Raw genomic sequence first — 25396 nt, 5'->3', positions numbered from 1 at the left:
CTACTCAGCGTCGGCAAGCAGAACTCTTGCTATATATAGATAAAAAAACATGTGTTTTACCTTAAGTTACAGTGCATGTTCTTCCCCCACCTCAACATACCTTGTTGACAATGTACACTCACAAAATATTAGTGACAGTTGCGTATATTAACAGTATCTGTTTAGAAGGCTAACAAGTGCAAATGTGTTGAATTTATGCCCTGTTTTTCTGATGTCATTGTGAATTTAATAATTCTGAAATTTTATTTCCCGTCTTAGAATAATCAAACATACTATTTGTATTCTATTTCATCTCCAAAACTTATCCGTTACCAATACTATCTAAATTATTTGAGAAGCTCTTTTTAAAGGCGTTATCTCCAATAAAATTCTTACTGACACCAATATTATACCTGACCATCAGTTCGGATTCCGAAGAGGACACTCTACAATAGAACAAATTCATAGAGTCGTCAATAAAATTGAAGCTGCCATAGAAACAAAAAAATATATTGTTCTGCTGTATTTTTAGATATTCAACAAGCCTTCGATAAAGTCTGGTATCTTGGTTTACTTTACAAACTGAAAGTCATACTTCCGTAACCCTATTGTTTATTATTTCTCTCGTACTTAGCTTCGAGAATTTCTCAAGTAAAGTTCGGAGAACATTTCTCCTCATTCTATGATATAAATTCAGGTGTTCAGTCTTAGGCCCTATACTTTTATATAATTTATACAGCTGATTTTCCAATTTCTAATAAAATATTGGTGGCTACTTTCGCTGATGACACTGCTTGCTTCACATGAATATCCAACAACAGCATCTGAAAACCTGCAGAATGAATTGAAAGAAACAGAAGACTAGCTAACTAAATGGAGAATACAAGCGAGTGAAAACAAATCAGTTCATGTTTCTTTCGGAAACAGAACTGAAAACTGTCCTCCTGTAACACTTTACAACAAAGAACTTTCTAAAGCAGACGATGTTAAATATTTAGGTATGCATTTAGGTCGCCGATTAACATGGCGTAAACATATTGAGTCATGGATAATTTCGAAGGAAAAATTGTTCCGGGGCTGGGTATCGAACCCGGGACCTTTGGTTAAACGTACCAACGCTCTACCAACTGAGCTACCCGGGAACTCTACCCGACACCGATCCAATTTTTCCTCTATATCCACAGACCTCAAAGTGGGCTGACAAGAGGGATTCTACTGTACCTTGTATTAACATGTAAAATGCCCTAAATATATTAACACAGTGATCAACCAAGTGGAGATTAAAAATTAGCGGCGAAAAATCTCAATTGATGGTTATTACCAAACGTTTTTCCAGAGTTATACATTAACTGAATATTCAAAATCAGATAATATCTTTCACAACATCAGTTAAATATCATTTGTCATATGGGTATCACAATCAAAACCTAAGAGACAAGGCATTTCAAAGATAAATGGCTCTCTATCCACTTCTCAAAAGTCTGACTTGAAGAAAAGCAAAACTTCTCTTATATACACCAGTCATTCACTACTGCTGTGAGATATGGGGTTAAACTCATTCCCATCGCCTCAAGAGCCTAGAAGGAATTCAAAGAGCTGTCTGCAGAACAACATAATGTGGCCATTACTCCACAACGGTGGACTCATTGTGGCTTACTGAATTCTTATTATCTTGAACCACACGTGGAATACTGAACCTTTTTTCTGTTATAATTCATGGAGAAGCTTTTCTTTTTATTGAGTGACAGAGCCTAGATTTTGCTTGCTGTTATTCTCCCAGATTCTGCGAGCGGATCATAGATATTGCTAATGCAGACGGAGAATTGTTGGGATGTCACAAGGGAACCGGATTATCCGAAGAAAATGTCTGTTGCCTGAATCACGGGCTTGCTGAACACAAGTAATAAATTCAGGACAGAGCGGGATTTGAACTGGCACCGTGGCGGATGGATGAGCATGAAGAGTAGATAATTTGACGACAAGGGCCTTTTGTGACATGTCTGACTACATAACTAATTGGCACAATATTTGTACAGTAGCTCGTCAGTTTGGATATGCACAATAAATTAAAGTTAGTTAAAAACAGATGTTCTATAGAGATAACGCAAGTACACGTGTAGTTATTATTCGTTGCTCACTATATGAACCATAATAAAGATATTACCATGCTGAAGAAAGTACGAGTACTTTTAAGGTTTTTACGAAAGTTTACGTTGTTACCTTTCCTATCACTGAAAAAATTGTTATTCGGATGTCAACTGTCTGCCTGACCGTTTGTGTATAGTCTTTCCTCCTAAAGTCTTCGAGTTTGGTCATACTCGTATCCATGAGTGAATTCAGCAGAAGAACATGTATATAAAAATGTATATATAAAATAATAATAATAATAATAATATTAATAATAATAATAATAATAATAATCTTCACCCGTGTAAAAGGATAGGCCTACCGCTATTATAGACCACAGAGTCCCACAGGATAGTGGGGGGTTAGAGTTCCATTTTTTCTCTACAATCTGTATTAATATCTGTCAGTCCTACGTTCTTTCCACCTTCAGCACTAAGGAAATACCTCTGGCACTCATTTCTGTTAGAGACTGAGTAAACCCTAGACAAGCGGTCATCAGAACACTGCGCTTTCGGGCTAGCTTCTCTAAAGCTGCGGTTTGTTTACGGCGATCATCACCGGACGCACATCGCTGGCGATTGTCGCCTGGAGCTGTTAGCAATTAAAATGAATGTGCATGGTTTCTTCAGAGCGATGATCGCCAACGTAGATCGTTGGACGCGACGCAGATCGCTGGAGGTTGCTTCTGAAGCAAATTCAGGTCGCACATCGCCGCATACATGTTCAATAATCGATATTTAGAGAAGGTCATGTAAATATATTGAATCGAGTTATGGCAGCAAAACAAATGAGAATTGACAGCGATGTACGGCGCTGATAAAGAAACCACTTCCTGAAGGTCATCGCTAGAGTTTATAATCGCCGGCGATGTGCATCCGTCGATGATCGCCGTAAATAAACCGTAGCTTTACCCGCAGGTCTCTTACAGCACCAGCGTGCATTCGTGGCTGCTGGCGGGTATGCTTCCTCCTGCACATGGCTGCATGTCGCCATGCACTGCTTACCCGTAACCCATTCCAGCGAGTGCTGACGATCACTGCCCTTGACTCATAGTGCCACCTGAAGGATTATATCAATAGAGAAAATCCATGATTACATCGGGAATCAAACCCATGATATTCCGGTTTGTAGCATAAATGTCTTATCGTGACGCTATCGCGTGCCATCTTCACTCTTGTAACAATAAAATTTGAAATTATTTGAAATTCTTGTACGTTACTAGAATTGCACAAAAAAGCGGTGATTTTCTCAAAATCCTCTCAAATTGTCTAATCTTTTTACACATTAAATAATTACAAATGATAAAATAAGGTCGAACATTTCAATTTCACTTTATTCGGTGTAATTATAAACTGATTCACCCTCAGAAGCCTTTTGGTTTCCGCATTAGGCATGAATAATCTTGTTGTTGAAGTCTCTTTTTTAGGGAAAAGAATGATAGTGTCGTATTTAATTGAGGTTTGGATTGAGTGTTTCATTTTACTGTTTGTAACTTCCCTTTTTGTCCCCTTTTCTTCTGAAGGATGAAGGTATATTCAACCTTCGGAACATCATGTATTGCGTATTCCAGGGCTGGGCAGCAAGAGCAGATTCTACTCTCTCACGGGGAGCCATATGATTTCTCTTTATCCTCTTTCTTTCCCGCCGAACACCGCGCAGCGTTGATGCAGTGACGGATGAATATTAAGCGTTCCCGTTTAGAGTCTGGATCCGCTCTCGACGCCCACCCCTGGCGTATTCTATTAAATAGTAATAAATATAGGCCTATGTTTAGATATACTGTAGAGGTTCTTCCTCGCTGCACTGCATTTAAGTTTATAGAATAAAGTACAAAAAGAGTAACTGACGAATGCAAATGGCAGTATGCAAGATCAACAGGAACATCAGTAGTTCGTAAGACACTGAAGATGACGCAGAACCGGCGTCGAAACGGGCCGTCTGTCTAAGGTACATAACCTTTTTTAAAAATTTGAACACTTTTAACGTGTCGTTAAACAAAATGTTAAATGTTATGTTTTATATAACGACGCTCGCAACTGCAGAGGTTATATGAGCGTCGCCGGATGTGCCGGAATTTTGTCCCGCAGGAGTTCTTTTACATGGCAGTAAATCTACTGAAATGAGCCTGTCGCATTTAAGCACACTTAAATACCATCGACCTGGCCCGGCATCGGACCCGCAACCTTGAGCATAGAAGGCCAGCGCTATACCAACTCGCCAACCAGGTCTACTCGTTAAACAATTTTAAGTTTTTTAAACAAAGTGTTAACGTGAACCACAATCAACGAAAAGAGTATGATGCTAATAGCGTCGACTCCTTATGAATTCTGTCTAAAAAATTGTGAAGATATGTCGTCCATATATTTTCAGTTTGACAGTGGTCCTTACTATTGTGATGTCCTTTGGTTAAGCGAGAAAAAGTTCTCTCCACGTTCTTTGAATTGCGTGACCAGAGCCAAGTTGGAAGTTCGCTTTGCCTGGTAATATATCCAGGGTACGAATATTTGTGGCGCAAATAATTTTTATATTTGGCACTAAGCACGTATGTGAGCAATTTTCCTTACTTATGAACCTTACAAAACCAAGACTAATATCAAAATTATCAGATGATAATATGCGTGCTATGCTACGTCATGCAGCAGGCAACATAATTTTGCCGGACATAAGAAGGTTGGTGTTGGCTAAAACAAGAAAAAACACGTCTGTATTAGACGAGAAGTCAGGAATTTAATTTGTTTCTAGAAATGTGCTGTTCATATAATAAGTACGTTATTAAGTATGTAACAGTTACATAGCAATTAATTAGGTACTCCTCATTATCTAAAACCTCTAAGATAAAGAAAATATACTATGTTTGTTATTTGTTGTAGACCTATTATTTCATTTTTCCGTAAGCACAATGCCCTGTAATATCTTTCACTTTTGTATTGGTAAGTTTAAAACAGGAAAACAGTGTTTTTTACTAGTTTTCTATTTAAAAAAAAATATTAGGTTATTTTACGACGCTTTATCAACATCTTAGGTTATTTAGCTTCTGAATGAGATGAAGGTGATAATGCCGGTGAAATGAGTCCGGAGTCCAACACCGAAAGTTACCCAGCATTTGCTCATATTGGGTTGAGGGAAAACCCCGGAAAAGACCTCAACGAGGATCGGGAATCGAACCCGGGCCACCTGGTATAAAAATTAATTATATTCTAGCTATTATCTGCAAGTATATAAGTTAAGCAGAAGCTATGTTTATTATTTATTGTAGCCTACTATTTTATAATTCATTGCATTTATTAGGGAGGTACACTCTACAAACCATGTTCTAATTTCTTGTTGTCTTGTATGGATGTAACACGCTACCTATTATTTAAAAACAGTTTAATTCATCTTGCAGTGATAGAGTTCACTTTGCTCACCCCCACCCCTTGTTATTCACTGCTTTGCCTGCAGAAAAGATTCATTGCAACCAGTGAGCGCTTGATCGCACGCAGAACCTTCTACGTGCTCTTGACCTTGACATCGCTGAATTTAGTGGATCGCGATTACCTTTGTCACAATTAATTGTACGAGTATTATACTGTATATGTCTTCGAATTCTAGGCAGCGCTGAGCCAAATACCACTTATGAAGCTTCATATCTAGCAAGAGTTGTTTCAAATTTAAGTTACAGACAATGGAAATAGCATCACATTTTTCTAATTGCAAGGTGCCCAAAAAACGTAGACCCAATGTCGTTTATTTGTGTAATACTATAATAGGCCTTCTGAAAATGTCTCTTGATTCGTCAATAATGAATATTAGGCTAAATTTCTCTATTTTCTGCAATTTCAATTAGCTGCGAAACAATAATTAAGGAGCCCGTGCTCAGGCAAAGATCATCACAGTTACAGCATCTCTGGATTTAATACACGATGGTCCGAAAAAGCGTTCTCCAATATCAACCAGTTCTGTTTCATTCCCGTAGCAGATACCTAGTCACCGCATGCTCCTAAGATGATCCATGAATTGATATAGCCTATGACCAGCTTGATGGAACGAACCTATTTCATCCATATTAACAACCCCAAGAACTTTTATTATCTCTATGATAACAATGGACAGTCTAAAGAAAAACCCTTCACCCTTTCTCGCTTCCGATTAACAGTCGATGCTTTAAAGATGAACTTAGCGTAGAACAGGCATGTCAATTGATGCCCACAGGAGCAAGCGCGCGCTTTAGAGCCTAGGAGAGCCTGAGCACTTTACAGGGGAAAGGAATGAGACAGACGAAAGAGGTGGTATATGCAGCTTGGTCGAGCTATATTCAGGGATGGCCAGCACTGATTCAACAGATAAAGGGAAGAGAACTTATTAAAACTGTATCCATGTTAATGTTTAGATTTGCCTGAGAAGTATAAGTGCATTATAAGAATGTAAGTTTTAATTTTAATGCTCATTTTTCACAAGTTTGATTTTTTATTCAAAAGAAATATTATCTCAACTTTTCGTATAGAAAAGTAAAATTTTCAGGTATAGGCCTATTTATTTAGTAGCCTTACAGAATGTTTTCGTAAATCTAATATACCGTATATACGTGTTACTGAAGATAGTGTATTGAAAATTTTGAAAATATTCGCATAGAAATTGTTTGTAAGAAAATTAATTAACAAAGCAACTACTGTTACATCATAAGCAAAAGATACGTGCCCATATGTTGTAAAAGTGTCAGCTCTATAGCTTCAGCAGATTTCGAGAGAATAATTTAATACTCTGATGATAGGAAGTTGCTCACAAATATCACCTTAAAAACATAATGCGATAAGAGTTTTGTTATGTAATATTAGTTACATTTAAAACAGATACAGTACCTAGGTAACTTTGCTTTGTACTGTAATATTGTTTTGATTAGTTTATTGATTACTTTTGTAAGGCTAAAGATACCATCAATATAAATTCTAACTTATCATGTCATACTCAATCTCTTTCTTTGGAATATCACTTCCTTTATGAATAATGTGTTTCATCCACTTAATACAGTATAATATTATACTACTATGGAATCTAAGTGAATATTCCTTCTTAACTCTCTATTATGTTATTAAGATTTAAAACAGAAGTGCAATATTAAGAAATCAGTTTTAGTACTTTTGTTTTACAGACAATATAGATAGTATTAAACAAAAAGAAGCCATATAAAACTAACGACATAAAATTTCACGTTCCGTTTGAAGTTTTTGCACCACTGTTTTCTTAATCCAACTGGTTGCTTATTCATATATACAACCCTTCCTCTTTCCATACTTAGCGCTTGCTGCTCATGCATGACGTCAAGGTCAGAAAAATGCGCTTGCTTTGACATCACTGGCGTAGAATAACAAAGCTACGTATTTGAAAAATATCTGTCAACAATAAGGAAAGGTATATAAAGACTAAAAATAATATTGGTCTGAAATCCACTGCCATCAGATGTATATTAAGATAGATATTTATTGTGTGCCTGAAAAATACATCAATATAAGTGCGCAATATGACTGCAGCAGTAGTCCTACTTGAATCACATCTCGCACCCTGATGTGTCTGTGTTGCTCGGCCAGTCGCAGTAGGACTTGGCTTGGTTCCACACTGTTCCAGTGACACACGTGTACAGAACTGGCTCGCCGTGGAGGCACTCGTAGTACTGAAACATAGTTCAATATTTCTAATTTTGAGTTGTCACTTTGTTGTTAAATGTTGCGTCTATGTTTATGCCTTTCATTCGAATTATTATACATTTCGTTTAATAGTTAATTATAGCTATTATTTTCTGCATATGCTCTATTTTAGTTCAGTGAATTTTTATTACCGGTTATTCTGTATGGTTGTGAAACTTCATCTTTCTCTTTGATAGAAGAACAGAGATTAACAACGGTATTTGAGAATAAGGTTCTTAGAAAACCACACCTGTGGAGTAACGGTCAGCGCGTCTGGCAGCGAAACCAGATGGCCCGGGTTCGATTCCTGGTCGGGGCAAGTTACCTGGTTGAGGTTTTTTCCGGGGTTTTCCCTCAACCCAATATGAGCAAATGCTGGGTAACTTTCGGTGCTGGACCCTGGACTCATTTCACCGGCATTATCACCTTCATCTCATTCAGACGCTAAATAACCAAAGATGTTGACAAAGCGTCGTAAAATAACCTACTAGAAAAGTATTTGGGGCTAAGAGGGATGAAATTACAGGAGAATGGGGAAAGTTACACAACGCTGAACTGCACGAATTGTATTCTTCACCTGACATAATTAGGAACATGGGAGGATAATATTAAAATGGATTTGAGGGAGGTGGGAATGATGATAGAGACTGGATTAATCTTGCTCAGGATAGGGATCGATGGCGGGCTTATGTGAGGACGGCAATGAACCTCCGGGTTCCTTAAAAGCCATTTGTAAGTAAGGTTATTTAACGACGCTGTATCAGCTACTAGGTTATTTAGCGTCGATGGGATTGTTGATAGTGAGATGGTATTTGGCGAGATGAGGCCGATGATTCGCCATAAATTACCTGACATTCGTCTTACTGTTGGGGAAAACCACGGAAAAACCCAACCAGGTTATCAGCTGAAGCGGGAATCGAACTCGCACCCGAGCGCAACTCCGGATCAGCAGGCAAGCTCCTTGACCGACTGAGCTGCACCGGTGGCCCTTCAGAGAATTGTATGTATGAATGTATTGTGTATACTATGTATGTTGTGTATGTACAGTATACACACACACACACATGTGTGTCATAATTCATACAAATATCCTTAAGTAATCCATTAAGTAATAAAATTACTATAATTCTGGGTGAAATTGTACAATGAAAGACATGCGTATAAGAAAGAGTGGAAAATGGAAAAGTAAAGAAAACGAAAAAAAGAAAATTTAGTAAAGGTGAAATCGAAAAGAAGGGTAGGACGAGATTATATACTGAAAGGTAAAAGAAAGCAAGAAAATGATAAAATGGGAATACATGCACACATACAGATATATGGGAAAAATATAGAACTAAAAAGAACACATACTTGGCGAAAGAAGGCCAAAGGAAGAACAGAAAGGAAAGAAAAGAAAATATATAGATAAGAAAATAAAAGTAAGGAGAAAAAGGAAGATAAAAGAAGACAAGAAATAAAGAAACAATTAAGAAAAATGAAAAGAATTAAGTTGGAAAGAAAATAAAATATCGGAAGAACAAAATAAATAAAACATAGGAAAAGAAAATAGGAAAGATGACAACCAACGGGAGGGGGGGGGGGGATTTAAAAACAAAGAAGTTAAATAAAATAAAAGGGCCGAAAGGAAGAGAAAATAAATAACTAGAAATTTAAACAAAAGAGAAGTATCGGAAGAGAGGCAATAAAGAAACTATGGAAAATAAAGTTAAGGGAGGAAACTTACTTTATGAAGAACAGGAGAGGTGTGAGGAAAGGAATCAAATACAGAAGGCAAATGGTTGACGGCACTCGATCCGCTGTTTACCTGGTTGCACTTAACTGCGGGCAGGTATAAGGAGTTGCTGCAGTCCAGAGAGCCAGGGGGAGGTGTGGGACCCGTAGTGCCCTTCGTGGTGGTTTCTGTAGTGCCCTGGGTGGTGGTTTCTGTGGAGCCAGGATCCTGCGTTGGCGGTTTACTACTCGAGGTGGTTGTAGTCACGGAACCATCTTCCCCAGGAGTGCTTTTGGGGCGATCCCATTCAGGCTGCAACACGTCCGTGGAACCTCAGTAAAATATCAATTTAATCTTTACTTCACGGCATTATATGTACACTACATTCATATCTAAACGTATTTCGCAATTGTTGTAATTAATTTTTGTTCTTAGAGAATGTATTAATTGAACGATCGGGTGAAAAGATTAATAGAAGTCATCTATGAATTTCTTAAGAACAAGCAGAATATAATCTTCCCAAGGAAAATAAGTAAGGTAGGGAGGTGAAAGACAGAAAATTAAGTACTAAGGACATATTATTATTATTATTATTATTATTATTATTATTATTATTATTATTATTATTATTATTTCGTGGCGCGAAAGCCCATGGAGAGTTGAGGTCGACCGGGTTGTTATCCCTATGTCCGCATGCTTCAGTAGATGTGATTGACCACCAAACCAGTACGAGAGTAACGTGTTGTCAGTAAGATATTCTCTCAGCGATTATAATTCACTTATAAAACCGGATTCCGTTACCACTGTAGCTCCCCCAAATTGATCACGATGCTCTTTGGACGTCGCTCCGTACACTGGTCGAAATTTCATGAGCAAAACTTTTCAATTCTTACAATCTCAGAGAAGAATATGGAAGTTAAGACAGATTTGAACAATGCTACGGCATTAAGAGGTACGGAGTCAGTTTTAGGGAGAACTGAACATATCATAACAGACCAAACTTTTTTGTCTATTCCACCGTAAAATTCGAGGTAATAAATACCACGATAGCACAGTCTAGTATATACAGTCACGAAGCTTGAGTTGTGAGGATGCTAGGAACAATAGACTGTGCAGGTACTATTTCGCATTGTCTGTAATGAGGCGATCTTAGTGGTTAGGAACTATCTATGAATGCATATTTACTACGTATTGAGCTTCGTAACTGTATATACTAGACTGTGACGATAGGCTGTAATATACTGAAAATCTGTTGAACTGAATGGAGTGAACTTTAATATTTATTCGTGAAAAATTACCAATTCTTTACTTAACGCCTCTTTTCATATACTGAGACTATGCGGAGAAAATGTAATGGTGTTATGATATTAGGTTAACTGGTGAATGGAAGACGTGGTTATAAAAAGACTGTCCCTTAGCCCATTTGTTCATATCTCAGCATCTTTCTAGGTTCAAATCACAGTCCTGTGGTGAAATATTGCCCGATGAGTTATTAATGGGGCTTAAATATTTCGAATTTAATTCTTAGAAAAATACTTTATCAAACTGTATATTATTGATATTATTGTTATTATTATTATTATTATTATTATCATCATCATCATCATCATAAAAATAAAATTAAAATGCTACGATCAGAGAGACAATGGGTGTTACAACAGAAATTGTTAAATTGATTAAAGAAATGTAGCTAAGATATTACGGGTATATTATGAGAGGAGAAAATGTATTGATGTAGAAGCCCCAATTTGGAAACCTGAAGGAAAAAGGAAGAGTAGTAAACCACAACCCTCATGGACAGAGGTAATGAAGCAGATTATACAGAAAAGAAACCTGACTGTTGTTGTTTAGTCAACTGTAGGAAGACAGATTTGAACCTCATAAGTAGACAGTGGATGCGGGATGACTTATCGTTGAATTTAAGTGCACATTTACTATGTTATATTTTTTTCATTCAGACCATTGGCTGAACAGGTTTTAAACGTAAACAGACGATGTCAATATGCTACTGTATCTCCGTACATTCAGAAGGAAAAGAAAAATAACGCACTGTAGTACATACCTTGCAAGGTTCAGTCCTCGTCATCATTGATGCAATTACCAGCGTTGCAGTAAACGACGATATATTCTCGTAAGTTGTCGAAACTGAATCGTCTTCGTCTATCGCTTAAACAGTTTTTGTATGGAAAGAATTTCTGAAGAAAACTTCTAAAATGGGGATCACTCAATTTCTTTAGAGGAATAATTGTACTGAGCATCATGTTGCACATGTCGTTAGACCCGCACAACTAAATGATGATGATGATGATGATGATGATGATGTTGATGATGATGTAGATGGTTCCTCAGATTTCATTTCAACGCATTTCCTGTGCGATGTAATGTTGCAATGTTTCTCTATAACCTGAGTTGTTCTGGTTTTTATTTCAATTTTACATACATTACACACGATATCGTCTTCGTTAATACATAAAATGTCACTCTCATACTTCTTAATTGCATTTCGTATCTCTGAGCGAATTTAACGTTTTGCCATTATGAATGGATCAGCACAAAATATTCAACGCGTACTAATACTTGAGCAGGATAACACAACTGCACACATTGCGTTGTAATGTTACTATGATCGGATCGGGGTTCCTTCATTTTGAACGCTGCTGTACTCGCCAGGTACACAAAAGACGGACGGCGCGGCACGTGCCATTATACTCTGATACGAAACAACTTCACTTTTCCTTAAGTCATTCCGCATCCACTGTCTACTCATAAGTAACACCAATAAGTCATCACTAGGTAACTAGGCCAGGAGATAATGAGGTAGGGTGGCCAGTTCCTTTCCCCAACCAATGCATACATCACTGATTAGCTACATATTACACTAGTCAGACTTCAGATGCATACAAACAATTGTTTTCCTCTGACATATATCGTCAAGTGAAATGTACTGTCTGATAATAGATACACATATCAGACAGAACCTTAATCGGAGGTACTGACTGATGAAGTCGGATAAATCGAGAGAACTGGCAAAAGAAGGTATCTTTTGGTTAATGAAGCCTGTGTTATCACAGAAAACTTCTTTATAAAAATATCATCATCATCATGATCACCATCACCATCATCATCATCATCTCCAAGAATCAAATCCGGATTCGTTAGACTTCTAACTAGAAGTTATCTCAGAAACAACGAAGTATATTTTGTTGTAAATTTTTCAACACTAAGAATAGTAAAGCATTGTAACATACCCTGGGGGTGGTAGACACATGGGGAGTGGGCACCACGTATCCTTTCATATTCTCGTGCATGACGTTGATGAGTGGATTCTTGGTCCCGCATGTGCCCTGGAAGTCGTCCATGTCGATGGCCCAAGTCATGGCTCCCAAATAACCTTTCTCCTTGATGAAGTCCATCTTGATCTGCACACTCGTGGCGTTCTCGTAACCCACCCATTGAGTGTCTGTAACACCGAATCCGTCTGTATGTCAAATTCCTTGCTTCACAAGAAAGAAAACAATGTCAATCATGGTCTGCTTCAGATTATCTGTTCCAGTCATTTCTGATGCGTCCTCAGAAAACAGAGTGATTTTAATCCAGACAAGTCGTACGAGATTTATACTGGTATTTTGGAAATTTATGACCTACATACTACGTTTAGCAGAAGACTATAGAAGAAAGTTTTTAGAGCTGACTTCCAATAACTCAACAATTTGAACTATTTCCTAAATAAATAAATGTATTTCTTGGAATAACATCTTGTAATTTTATATATATATATATATATATAGTAGGCAATAATTTGTTTTAACATTCGGAATATCAATATTCATTCGAAAATAAACGTTATGAAATAATTTGATAAAGCCGTAGGTACGTAAGTTAGAAACAAAATAATGAAACAAGTTCATGAGGTTAGCTAATTTCACAATTTTATCAAATATATTGGTATGAAGTAACAAAATCCACTAAATAAATGGAATAATTGGGCATAATTTTGCAAACCATATGAAAACACAGAAGTAAGATTACACAATAGTATTTAAAAAACAATCTTTACGATATGGCAGCAAATTTCGACCTTAAAAAGGGAAAATTTGCCGAAGAAACTCGAAGCCGCAGAGATGAGATTGGATCATCAAATAAATCATAATACAAGAGAAAAATGAAAACAGAAAACATAGTAGAAGATGTAAGATCTTAAAAAGGAAATATTCACACCATATGCAACGAATAAACGATACTAAAAGTGGCATTTCAATATCGATTACTTAGACACATATGAAATGAGCCTATAATCCTAGATGTAAAAGTTCTAAGACTTAATCTACAGTTCATTTACGATGATGATGTTGATGATCAGACGACTATACAATAATTCAGATTGCAGTTCAGAAGACAACAAAGTACACAGAGAGATAGCATATAAGCCACCGCAAAATCTCACATTTTCTTTTGTATATAGCTGTATTTCCATTTTACCTCATATAACAAATAGATAAAAATACGAAAATACACGTACATTTCGTTTCAAAATTTATTTTATAGTCTTTCTTTCAGAATTTTAATCATTACATGCCGTTTGTGTCATCACTGTTAAAGAAATAAGAGTCGACATCATACATTTACAAGTAGCTGGACTTCTGATTATGAGATCACCGTGCCACATGATCATCGCTTAAGATAACATACAATGCAAGAAAACATCTCGTAGTGATTAACTCGCTCCGTGTTGACTGTTCATTGGTAAAGATGCTGTCATGCAACAGGATGTTACTGCCTCAATTGCCGCACACTAATTTGTGCCCCATGCTGCTTTGCATTCTTGCCTCGCTACCAAAAGAACAAGACCGCGAGGCAAACAACAAGCGAGGCTACCGCGAGAGGCGACCGTGCGTGGCATCCTAGCTTCATGGATACGTGACTTTAGACTTAAGCCATAGCGAACCACCTCTTCCAAAATTGATTCCCTAATGTTCACGTGACGGTACTCATGTACAGCTGTCAAAAGAAAAAGTGGCAGCTCTTGGGTAGAAACTAAGTTCCCTTCGGGTATCTCCACTACAATTCGGAGACAGGCGATGTTACATGTTGTTGGACTACGTTGCCTGATATCTACAGTTATAATTAAAGTGTTTTCTGTGTGTTACTCTGATAGCGTAATGGTAGCATTTCGGGCTGGTATTCGTGAGGTCGTGCGTTCAAACACAACGTAGTGCTTTTTATGTTCTTTTTTGTATTTAAGAAAGAAAGAAAGAAAGAGAAAATATAATTGTTCCTGTCTCTTTTATGACTGTTTTAGTAATTAACATCAGGTTCATGAATTTATACCATGACTTTATCATTATTTATTATGACATTAAGGCTGTAAATGGAAAGAAAGAAAGATTACACTCTCAAGAAAAATATCTTTCGTGGCATAAACGAAACAAACTAACTGGCGTCTGCCTTATAAAATTCAAATAATTAAAAGTTCAAAAAACAAAACAAAAAGCCACGATTCAATATTTAATCCCTCTTCCTCCCATCTTGCTCACATCTTGCAGTCGAGTGGGCATGGAATCGACTAGTCTTTTCAAATAGCAACTGTTCTCAATCACGGCATCCCATCCTGGACGTCTTGGAGGCCAATTGGGCCTATCTTTCCGCATATGATTCTTTACTTGTGTCCCGCAGCTCAGTCGGAAAAACGTCCGAATTTAGATGTCAGTATCTCAGATTCAAATCCTGGTCACTCCTTTTCATTTTGTTATGTTACAGGATAGTATAATATAATAATATAAGAAGAAACTAATACTAGTATTATGCAACTATATTGTTTCAAATCTAACGGTAAATTTATATTACTTATATCGCTAAAGAACAATAACAGAATATAAATGGTAACTTGAATATCCTATTTATATCGCTAAAGAACGATGACAGAATACAAATGCTAACTTGAATACTATTTATGTCGTCAAAGAACGATAACAGAATACAAATGATAACTTAAATATTATTTACAGTATATCTCTGACGAACGATAACAAAACAAAATAACTTAAGTATTATTTGTATCACCAAACAACGATAACAGAATATAATGATAACTTTAACATTATTTATATCTCTGACGAACGATAACAAAACAAAATGATAATTTAAGTATTATATTTGTATCACTAAATAACCATAACAGAATACAAATTATAACTTGAATATTATTTATAACATTAAAGAACGATAACAGAGTATAAATTATAACTTGAATATTATTTATATCGCTAAAGAACGACAACAGAATACAAATGATAACTTGAATATTATTTATAACGCTAAAGAACGATAACAGAATATAAATGATAACTTGAACATTATTTATATCGCTAAAAACGATAACAAAATAAAACGATAACTTCAACAAGGCTCGAAATCACAACCTTCGAATCATTAAGCGAAGACACTATCACTCCTCTACGAGACGGAGATGTGAAGGACTCATTCTTAAACATACTAGTTCCGAAACTGCTTCTATAAGTGTATGCATCATGTAACATCGCCGTAACCCGAAGTGGACTTAGAAAATATTCGCTGTTCACGAGTGCGGCCACTTTTTTTTTGGACATCTGTACAAGGGATATTAATTTTGGCATCCGATTGCGACAAAAATATTCAGTACCTGGCATTACATGGTAGAATGCTTCCATAACATATATATTTTATTTTTGTAAATTAAGATAGAAAACAGAATTAATAGAATAATGACGAGCAAAATCCTTTCAAATATGGTACTTGATACAGGCTATTTCGACATTTACCTTTCCAGGCATAAGGGCACTTTCCAATGTCGTCGAACTCCTGAACCCATTGGCTGTCTGGCGCTTGGAGATATTCACAAATCTGAAACAATAAAAGTAAGTTGTACTTTTTCAATAGAATGTAAATCTAGAATTAACATTCAAATATTGCTTCTCTGTAATATTCTTAACACACTTTTAACTTGGAACGTTTAAGTGGGCACCTATTCAGGAAATCTGTCTGTTATCATTCTTACTTCTTAGCGGGAGCGTGCCGATGGAACCTGCAACATATCATTGCCTCTTAGCGGCAGCGAGCCGATGCTATCCGCAACATATAGGCCTAATTATTAGAAAATTTAATCAAGTTTTAATATCCTAGTATATGTATCGCCTTCAATATATTAGGTCTACTGGGTGGTTGAGCATCGAATGGTACATTAATTACTTTCCTTGCACTCATTACGATATTCATCAAGAGTTAAAGTTCTTTGTTTTGTGGGTATGGTGAGATGATTGTCATCAAGCGGTGACCTACGATTAGTTCACACCACACAAATAGCAACTTTTCGCTGAAGTTATAGGGGTTCTACGAATCTCCTGACATTGTTTTTGGTAATTTTGTATAAAATGAAATGTTGGTCCTTTATAAGAATTTAAAGAGGCAAATACTATCGTACTTAGTCGTTTTTTAATTATTATACAGTAGCTCAGTTAATAATAACAAGAAGTATACAACAGCATTATTTCTGATTTGCTGATTAAATAAAATTATACTATATGTAGTGCTAACCGGCAGTGCTACAAATTGGTTATGAGGATAACTCATCACCAGTAATTAAATGAATCACAAACTTTCATGCAAAAATATTACATAATAATACTTTAATTCCATTGCTGTAACAGGCTGATAGCACAGTCTAGTATATACAGTCACGAAGCTCAATACGTAGTAAATATGCATCCATAGATAGTTGCTAACCACTAGGATCGGTAATATCGCCTCATTACAGACAATGCGAAATAGTATCAGCACAGTCTATTGTTCCTAGCAACCTCACAACTCAAGCTTCGTGACTGTATATACTAGACTGTGGTGGTAGGCTTGGAATTTTATTGATACTGAGAAAGTACTCACCTCGTAGTAGGCGAGAGTTCCCTTGGCGCCGGTGTAAGGACCAGCGTCGCCACCGCCCGCCTCCTTGTTGATGTAGGTGAAGAGGCCGTGGTCCGTGTTGCCTTGGCTCAGTGTGAAGGTACGTCCGTAGAATGGGATACCAACCACCAGCTTGTCGGGGGGGCAGCCTTTATCCACCCAGAGTTGCATCCCATCATTCTAATAACAGAGATGCCAACATTGACAGTTAAATGTTATCCATTTTTACAATAGAAATTGAAGAGTTCAGAGCCATAGTGGGCCAAGCGCCATTTATTCAAAACAGAGAAAGCAAGGGTTAAAGTTAAGTGAATACGGTAGTTTAATGAAGATTGATATATGATTTAGTTTTAATATACATACTTTGTATTACTTGTTATATGTTTAATTAAATTACAGTACTCCATTTTAACCCTTGTTTTCTCAGTTTTTAATATAAGGCGCTTGGCCCACTATGGCTCTGAGCCCTTCAATTAAACGATATGACACTGTTTATGCGCAAGAGAGGAGAAGGAGATTTATACTTGAGAAGATTCTGTAGAGCAGCGGTCATCAGCACAGTGCATCCTTGGTCTAGCGTCTCTTACCCGCGGGTGAGAGATGCATAGTAATGCAACCGTGACTGCTGGCAGGTATGCAATATTTCAGTGGTGGGGTTTCGTTCGTGCCAAAGATCACGTCAGCTATAATAGTTTAATGATGCACACAATGTTCATATATGCATTAAAATAAGCATATTTTATATACTCGTAATTAATAAATAATTAATCAGCATGTTCGTTTATAATGTCAGTAACCTGAGTGGTAAAATATTTTTAATGACTCACCACTGAACAAGTTAGTAACTTTAAATACCAAATTTCCCTTGCTGTGATTCCTCATCACACTCAAGTATCACATTTATATGAATATATACTTCCCAGGATCACGATGTATATATTTTTCTTTTTTCCTTTTTGTTTGCACTTTGTTTAGTGGCCTTAACTATGAAGAACTCTAAAGGTTGGGACACTCACAACGTTGAGGGCTTGGTAAGCGTAGGGGTCGTCGGGTCTCTTGTACAAGGGACTGTGCACGTCTGCGAACCCAGCCCAGTTTCCTCTCAGATCGTAGGTCATCGCATGGACTGCATCAATCAACCTGAGAAGAGAAACAAGCGCTATTGGAGAACTGGGGAAATGGTAACACAGGAAACTGAAATGTCGAAGAAAAACTGCACCACAAATATTTATTCTTCATTCCTTTTCTAAACAATTCAAGCCTATCTCCGTCTCAGAAATCGCTGTATCGGTTATACAGGATGGGAGGGATATACGTACAAATATTTTTAGAGGTAATTGGGGATAGTATACTGAACCACATTATGTAACAAATTTCTCATTCTTCGAAGTTATTTTTTAGATACAAATGTACCAATTTTTTAGGTTAGTTCCCTAAACAGTCTTCGATTACTCCTAGGGTTACGCGTACCCCCGGTCGAATACCACTGAGTTATTGGTTTTATATATAGGGTGGAAGTGAAATAATCCTGCACATTTTCAGAGGGAATATCTTATGTTGTATGAAAAAAAAGTGTAATACCACATTCGTGGGAAGTTCATAATTTTCTCAGAAAAATGTCCCCCTCAAATGTTTAACATCCTCTTATTCAGTAATTTTGCGAGCAGGATCATGATTTTTTTTAATATCGGTAGAAAATGTATTAGGCTAAAAAATCATTTATCCCTCTGGCGTATTTCAATAGCGTGAACGGTTTTCGTGTAAATTTAATAAAACAAAACCACTAATTTTAAGCCACTGAACGATGTATACAGTCCACACCTATGGAGCAACGGTTAGCGCCTGTGACCGCGAAACCAGGTGGCCCGGGTTCGAATCCCGGTTGGGACAAGTCAGCTGGTTGAGGTTTTTCCTGGGATTTTCCCTCAACCCAATATGAGCGAATGCTGGATAACTATCGATGCTGGACCCCGGACTCATTTCACCTGCATTATCACCTTCATTTCATTCAGACGCTAAATAACCTGAGATGTTGATACAGTGTCGTAAAATAATCCACTAAAAAATGCATCCAGATTGCAACGTTGTAGCCAGAGAGGCAGGATGGAGACAGCTCACATAGGCTGATTTCGTTGACCTCTTACATCTGTATTCGAGTCCCCCTGACTGTATTAGCGGCGAGTTTGCCAGTCAGCTGGAAATTCCAACTTAATTTTCTAATTAACCGTTCATTTAATCACAAAACGTAATAATAGGTTTTCTATTCATTTAAGTGTGCCCTATCGTCACTTTCAACCTGCAGGACTGTGTAGTATATATAGTAGGAAAAGCATAGCTGCTGTTCTCGATCCTACAGTTCGTTTCGAAACAATTGACCAGGCAAAGGAAGTTGACTCAGAAAAAAAAAAACAAATTATAAACCATGTATTCAGTCAGTCATGGAACTACTTTTTGGTAGTAGGGGTAGTATATCCAAATTTACAGGGTGTATATTAAAAACGTATGGTATTCACGTATTTTTCTTGTTTTATTTTTTTATTTTTTTAAGTAGGTTATTTTACGACGCTTTACCAACATCTTAGGTTATTTAGCGTCTGAATGAGATGAAGGCGATAATGACGGTGAAATGAGCCCGGGGTCCAGCACCGAAAGTTACCCAGCATTTGCTCATATTGGGTTGAGGGAAAACCCCGGAAAAGACCTCAACCAGGATCGGGAATCGAACCCGGGCCACCTGGTTTTGCGGCCAGACGCGCTGACCGTTACTCTACAGGTGTGGACTTCTTGTTTTATAAATTTAATTTGTATTTACTAGCTAGCTAGTTAAATAAATAAATAAGTAAATAAATAAAGGAATAAATAGAGTAATAAATAAATAAATAAATAGATAAAGTAATAAATAAATAAATAAAATAAATTCAACACCAAACTGTGGAAAAAAAATATTATAGGCATCATCAAAGATTCCTTTAACATTTTGAATTATCACCTTTATTTTAAACCCAAAGGGCCATATTCATAGACATTCTTAGTGCGGGCTTCCGGTGGAAGATCAGCGAACTAACGTTTTTCGTATTCATAAACCAGTGTTAGCGATATGATATGATATGAATCCTGTACAAGTAATCAGTCGATAGCCGGGGCTAGTTTAGCACGCTCGTAGCGCGAGCTAGCGAAATGTCTATGCATGGCACCCTACTACTTTAATTTGATTTACATTTTAATTGTTATATATATTTATGTCTCATTGTTATAATAATATGTAGTGTATCTGATAAATTTTTATAGGCACGATTCAAAATGTTCAGTTTTAATTAGAAATTTGTTTTTCTATTTTTTCAAAATGTATACATCATTTACTGTTCTTCTAACAACATTTAGAAATTTCTGTTTTCTAGAATTCAGGATCCTTGTGATCTGCCAATGTTATTGGTACGATGTTTAAATTGTAGTATATATATATATATATATGTAGTATAAATAGGTAAATAATCTCACAATCCAGAAGCTACTCACTCGCACAAATCAGGGACATAGAAGCCGTCCTGGAGCCGAAAGTTGGCGACTGGTACAGCCATGGTGATTTCCCAACCCTTTCCTTTTTTGTCAAAGGCTGTCCTCAGTTCTTCCACGAAATAGAAGAAATTTTGTCTGTCACTATAGCTGCCGCCGCGATCCGATGCTCCAGGATACTCCCAGTCAATATCTAGCCCGTCGAAATCATACTTTTCCAAAAAGGCTGTCGATAAACAAATCAGACATAGAATACATAGATCAAGATTTGATTACCGACCAAAAACGCAGTTCTCTGTTATTATTATAGTATATGCAATTCGTGTTTTCTCAGAAAGACTGAAATACTTGTACTAAAGAGTAAAATCAATATACAGATGGAGATATATGTAGCCTATACTGCTAATTATAAACACATATAATAGTTAACAGTATTTTCAACAGTATTTGAGAACGTTATGTATAAATTATGTGATTGATTATTATTTGAAATCCAACAATATATTAGTTTTAGAGCAGTTAGGATTTATAAGACAAAACTCGTCAGAGACTGTAGCTTTTAGGCTGGTGGATGAATTACCGGTACTGAATTCTTTTAATTCTAAATTATATGTTGGAGGAGTATTTTGTGATTTGGTCAAAGCATTTGACTGTGTAGATTACAAATATACAAATATACAAATTAAAGTTTCCTGGTATTAAAGATGAGAACCGAGGTCGGTTTACATCCTATTTATCAAATAGAAAATAACAATTGGAAATTAGAAATAAATGCACGAAGTTACAAACTCAGAATTTATAAATATTATACATCTTGATTACACAACTTTTAACACTATATCTCGTCGGAAAACGTATTATAATGTATGTCTTTCACGTGTTATAAATATTAAATATAGAGTCCTCTAGGAATGAATTTTAGGTCCATTATTTTTTATAATTTATATTAATGATTTTGATTCAACTATAAATAATTTATCTCCGGTAATCTTATTTGCAGACGATACAATTGTGATAATACGGTCACTTTATAAACACTTGTAATACAAATCTAGTCTTTCAGGTGAAGCTTCCTGTAAAGCAGATTTGAACGTACCAGCGCTCTCTGGTTGAACGTACCAGCGCTCTCCTAACTGAGCTACCCGGGAACTCCACCCGACACCGTCTCAACTTTTCCCTTTATATCCACACAACTCGCGTGGGCTGACGAAACGTCAGAGAGCCACATCGAGTGCACACAAACTCTGTGTTGAGACGGTGTCGGGTGGAGTTCCCGGATAGCTCAGTTGACAGAGCGCTGGTACGTTCAACCAGAGGTCCCGGGATCGATACCCGGCCCTGGAACAATTTTTCCCTTGAAATTATTCAAATCTGCTTTACAGGAAGCTTCACCTGAAAGACTAGATTTGCATAATATATAAGTCACTGTGTACGTTAACAGAAAACCACAATTCCAAGTCACACAGAGTTTGTGTGCACTCGATGTGGGTCTCTGGCTTTTCGTCAGCCCACGCGAGTTGTGTGGATATAAAGGGAAAAGTTGAGACGGTGTCGGGTGGAGTTCCCGGGTAGCTCAGTTGGGAGAGCGCTGGTACGTTCAACCAGAGGTCCCGGGATCGATACCCGGCCCCGGAACAATTTTTCTCTTGAAATTATTCACTTGTAATACAGTATTAAAGGTAATGAATTAATGGTTTACAGCAAATAAACTATCACTTCATATTAATGAAATCAGTGTAATAAAATTAGTAGACATAATAGTCTTCAGTTTTCCTACAATATTAGGTTAAATGAAATTGAACTCAAAGAATCACAACACACGTATAACATGTATTACTCCTAAATTGAGGTCTGTATGTTATACATTAAAATCCTTCGATGTGAATACACTTAAAATGGCATACTTTAATGAAATATGGATTAATATTCTGGGACAACTCATTTGAAGTTAAACATACATTTTACAAAAGAAAGCTGTAGACAAGTTCACAGTGATTCTCGTCTAATAATGAGAAATAACTGCGTCAATATTCGTAATTATTTATTATACTCATGTTGAAATATTTACTTTTACTCAGATTATCATCAGGGGAATGAGAACCTTTAGAAGGCCTATGATATAATAATTTTATGTATCAAAATATTGAAATATCTGTCTCTTTCGGATACGTTTCCATATGCTGTTGTATACGACATTGTTTTCTTATCACCACTATTGCTTACCTACGACACTGGGAATAAAGGTGTCTCTGCGCGCCTTGTCGGAAACCATTCCCGAGTACTTCCGGCCTCCTTCGCCCCATCCTCCCATGGCCACCTCTGTCTTCAGTCCAGGATATTTAGTCTTGAGTGCTGTGAAGTTGGCAAACCCTGTCATCTCCAAATCCACCTGAAAAATTAATTATACTTCACTACTACATTTTTATGTTCTCATAGAGTGATTTGCATTATAACTGTAAGAATTGCAACACTTGTTGTTGTTTTTTTGTTGTTGTTTAGTCAACTGTCCCAAGACAAGTGATACCAACAAGACACCACTTATGAGACCAAATAATGGGGTAGGGTGGCCAGTTCCTTTCCACCTCCATGGAAACAATTATTAAAATTTATTATTACGAACGACAATCATGTTTAAATAATTGTAAAATAATACTCATATCGGAGATAAAATTTTCAATAACTTTTTGTATTTACCGAATGTGGTTATTTTTTTTTCTAATCATGTATATGCATGCGGAAGTTTATAAGGGCTTCAATACTAACATCTTCGTCCAGTACGAGGACTTCCCACGTGACATTGCTGACTCCGATAAAAGCGTAGATAAGGTGAGTGCAGAGATCAGCCGGAATGTCTTCGATCTTGTAACTGCCTAGTCCGGGACGGTAAATGGCCCAGTCGCTGAAGTAACACACAACCCGCGAAGGCTTGTCACCTGCACATTTCAACATCACCATTATCACCAGCACCATCAACACTAAAACATCACAAAAATCCCCATCATTATTATCGCTATTATCATGAGCAGCAAAAATATTCATACTCACCTGAGGTTGATATGGCGAGAGAGAGTAGTACAACTCCACAAAGGAGAAGGAAGTCGAACGTCTTCATTTTTAGAGGCACTGCTACAAAAATAAAATGTCTTTGTTGAATGTGTCCTGTCCGTCTTAGGAATATTTTTTATTAGAATGTGTGGAAAATGATTATATTCCGTGCATAAAATATATTGTGAACAGTATTGAACTTTCACTCTTAAATTGTACGATGTGTAGAGAACTTATTGTGACGCAAAGAGTTATTTTCCAGATGTTTACAGTAAGTCCTTTTGGTGTGAAAAAGGTGGTTTTCGTTATACATTTGTCTACCCTGTCTGTGTATAGCCGTTTTAAAGTTAACTACTGAGCACATATTGCTCATACTCAATAAGTACGAGTCAATTACAATCAGAGAAGTATCCACACCACACATAAGTTTTTTAAAAATACACGAGACGTGAGATTATGTGAGACCCTTATGCCAGAATTACTCTAAAGCCTGTTCTTAACGCGTCTGTTCCTGTATTTCGTTCTACTTTCATCCTATCTGAAACAGTTTCAGTTACGAGAAAGTATGAAGGCAAAGAAGTCTTAAATTTAAGGCGCTGCTTACCAATTATTGGTATATTAGCTTACCAAACTTCAGTTGTCCTCGAAGAACTGGCACAGACAGAAGAACTCGGTACCCAGCATATATATAACGCCAGCTGATACCCCCTCCACAACTTGAATAAAATGATAACAGAGAAAATATTCCATTCCACAAATGAACTATTATTAGAACATTTATATATGCACAAATATGAACGTAACCTAGGTGGGTGTCATGGAAAAGTGCGTTAATGCATTGACAACTGTTGAAAAGCGATTCCCAATACAGGGTGAACCTAAATTCGTTTAAAAATTTGTATTCCAATAAAACATATGTTTATAACTCAATGGCCGATTTCACCAAGCTTCTTTAAATCCGCACTTGTCAACAAACGGATCATTTAATTTTAACGAGATCTTTAAAAGTTGACTGTTCCACCAAGCCTCGTTTCTTTAAAATCAGCATGCGTGGGATTTCATATTTGTGTCTTGCATTTTACATTTCTCATACGACCACTGCTTCGAAATAGCGAATTTCATTTAATGACCGATTTTGTTTTGTTTGGCATGAGGAAACAATGATAGCAAACGGTTAAGAGGCAGTAATTTTAAGAACTTCTAAAAGTTCTTAGTTCTTGATATTCTTCCTAAATACATCATCTTTGCCTCTGATTGACGTTTTGGCTGATATGTAAACCTAGTATTAGGCAGTAATCTCACTTAATCGATAAGCTGCTGACCGAAATTAAAAACAATTCCTTACTATTAGAGACGAGGATTCCATGCAAATGCATGTTTTTATAGGAACATAGGACATAGCTCAAACTTAGTACTTATCCATTTCATT

General features: G+C 36.7%; 1 protein-coding gene across 1 annotated transcript; it reads right to left on the bottom strand.

Annotated features, from left to right (window-relative positions):
* Positions 1-7543: 7543 nt before the first annotated feature.
* Positions 7544-24707, bottom strand: LOC138709282 (endochitinase-like). Its single transcript, XM_069839937.1, has 11 exons — positions 24595-24707; positions 23968-24048; positions 23686-23855; positions 23146-23311; positions 20926-21148; positions 18426-18549; positions 17392-17589; positions 16275-16356; positions 12726-12937; positions 9571-9789; positions 7544-7753 (listed from the first exon to the last, which is right to left on the bottom strand). Exons 2-11 carry the CDS (start codon positions 24032-24034, stop codon positions 7631-7633), a joined length of 1584 nt encoding a protein of 527 aa, XP_069696038.1. The 5' UTR covers positions 24035-24048; positions 24595-24707; the 3' UTR covers positions 7544-7630.
* Between the last annotated feature and the right edge of the window lie 689 nt (positions 24708-25396).

This window comes from Periplaneta americana, chromosome 11, assembly GCF_040183065.1.
Source record: "Periplaneta americana isolate PAMFEO1 chromosome 11, P.americana_PAMFEO1_priV1, whole genome shotgun sequence".
NCBI classification, from domain to species: domain Eukaryota; kingdom Metazoa; phylum Arthropoda; class Insecta; order Blattodea; family Blattidae; genus Periplaneta; species Periplaneta americana.
This window is presented reverse-complemented; position numbering and strand designations above follow the sequence as displayed.

Excerpts from the sequence above, each read along its gene's own strand:
- LOC138709282 (XM_069839937.1), bottom strand. The coding sequence starts at position 24,034 with ATGAAGACGTTCGACTTCCTTCTCCTTTGTGGAGTTGTACTACTCTCT. Across the intron at positions 23,312-23,685 it reads TCCTCGTACTGGACGAAGAT|GTGGATTTGGAGATGACAGG; the intron begins GTTAGTATTGAA and ends TTAATTTTTCAG. Across the intron at positions 12,938-16,274 it reads GTGCCCTTATGCCTGGAAAG|ACACTCAATGGGTGGGTTAC; the intron begins GTAAATGTCGAA and ends TCGGTGTTACAG.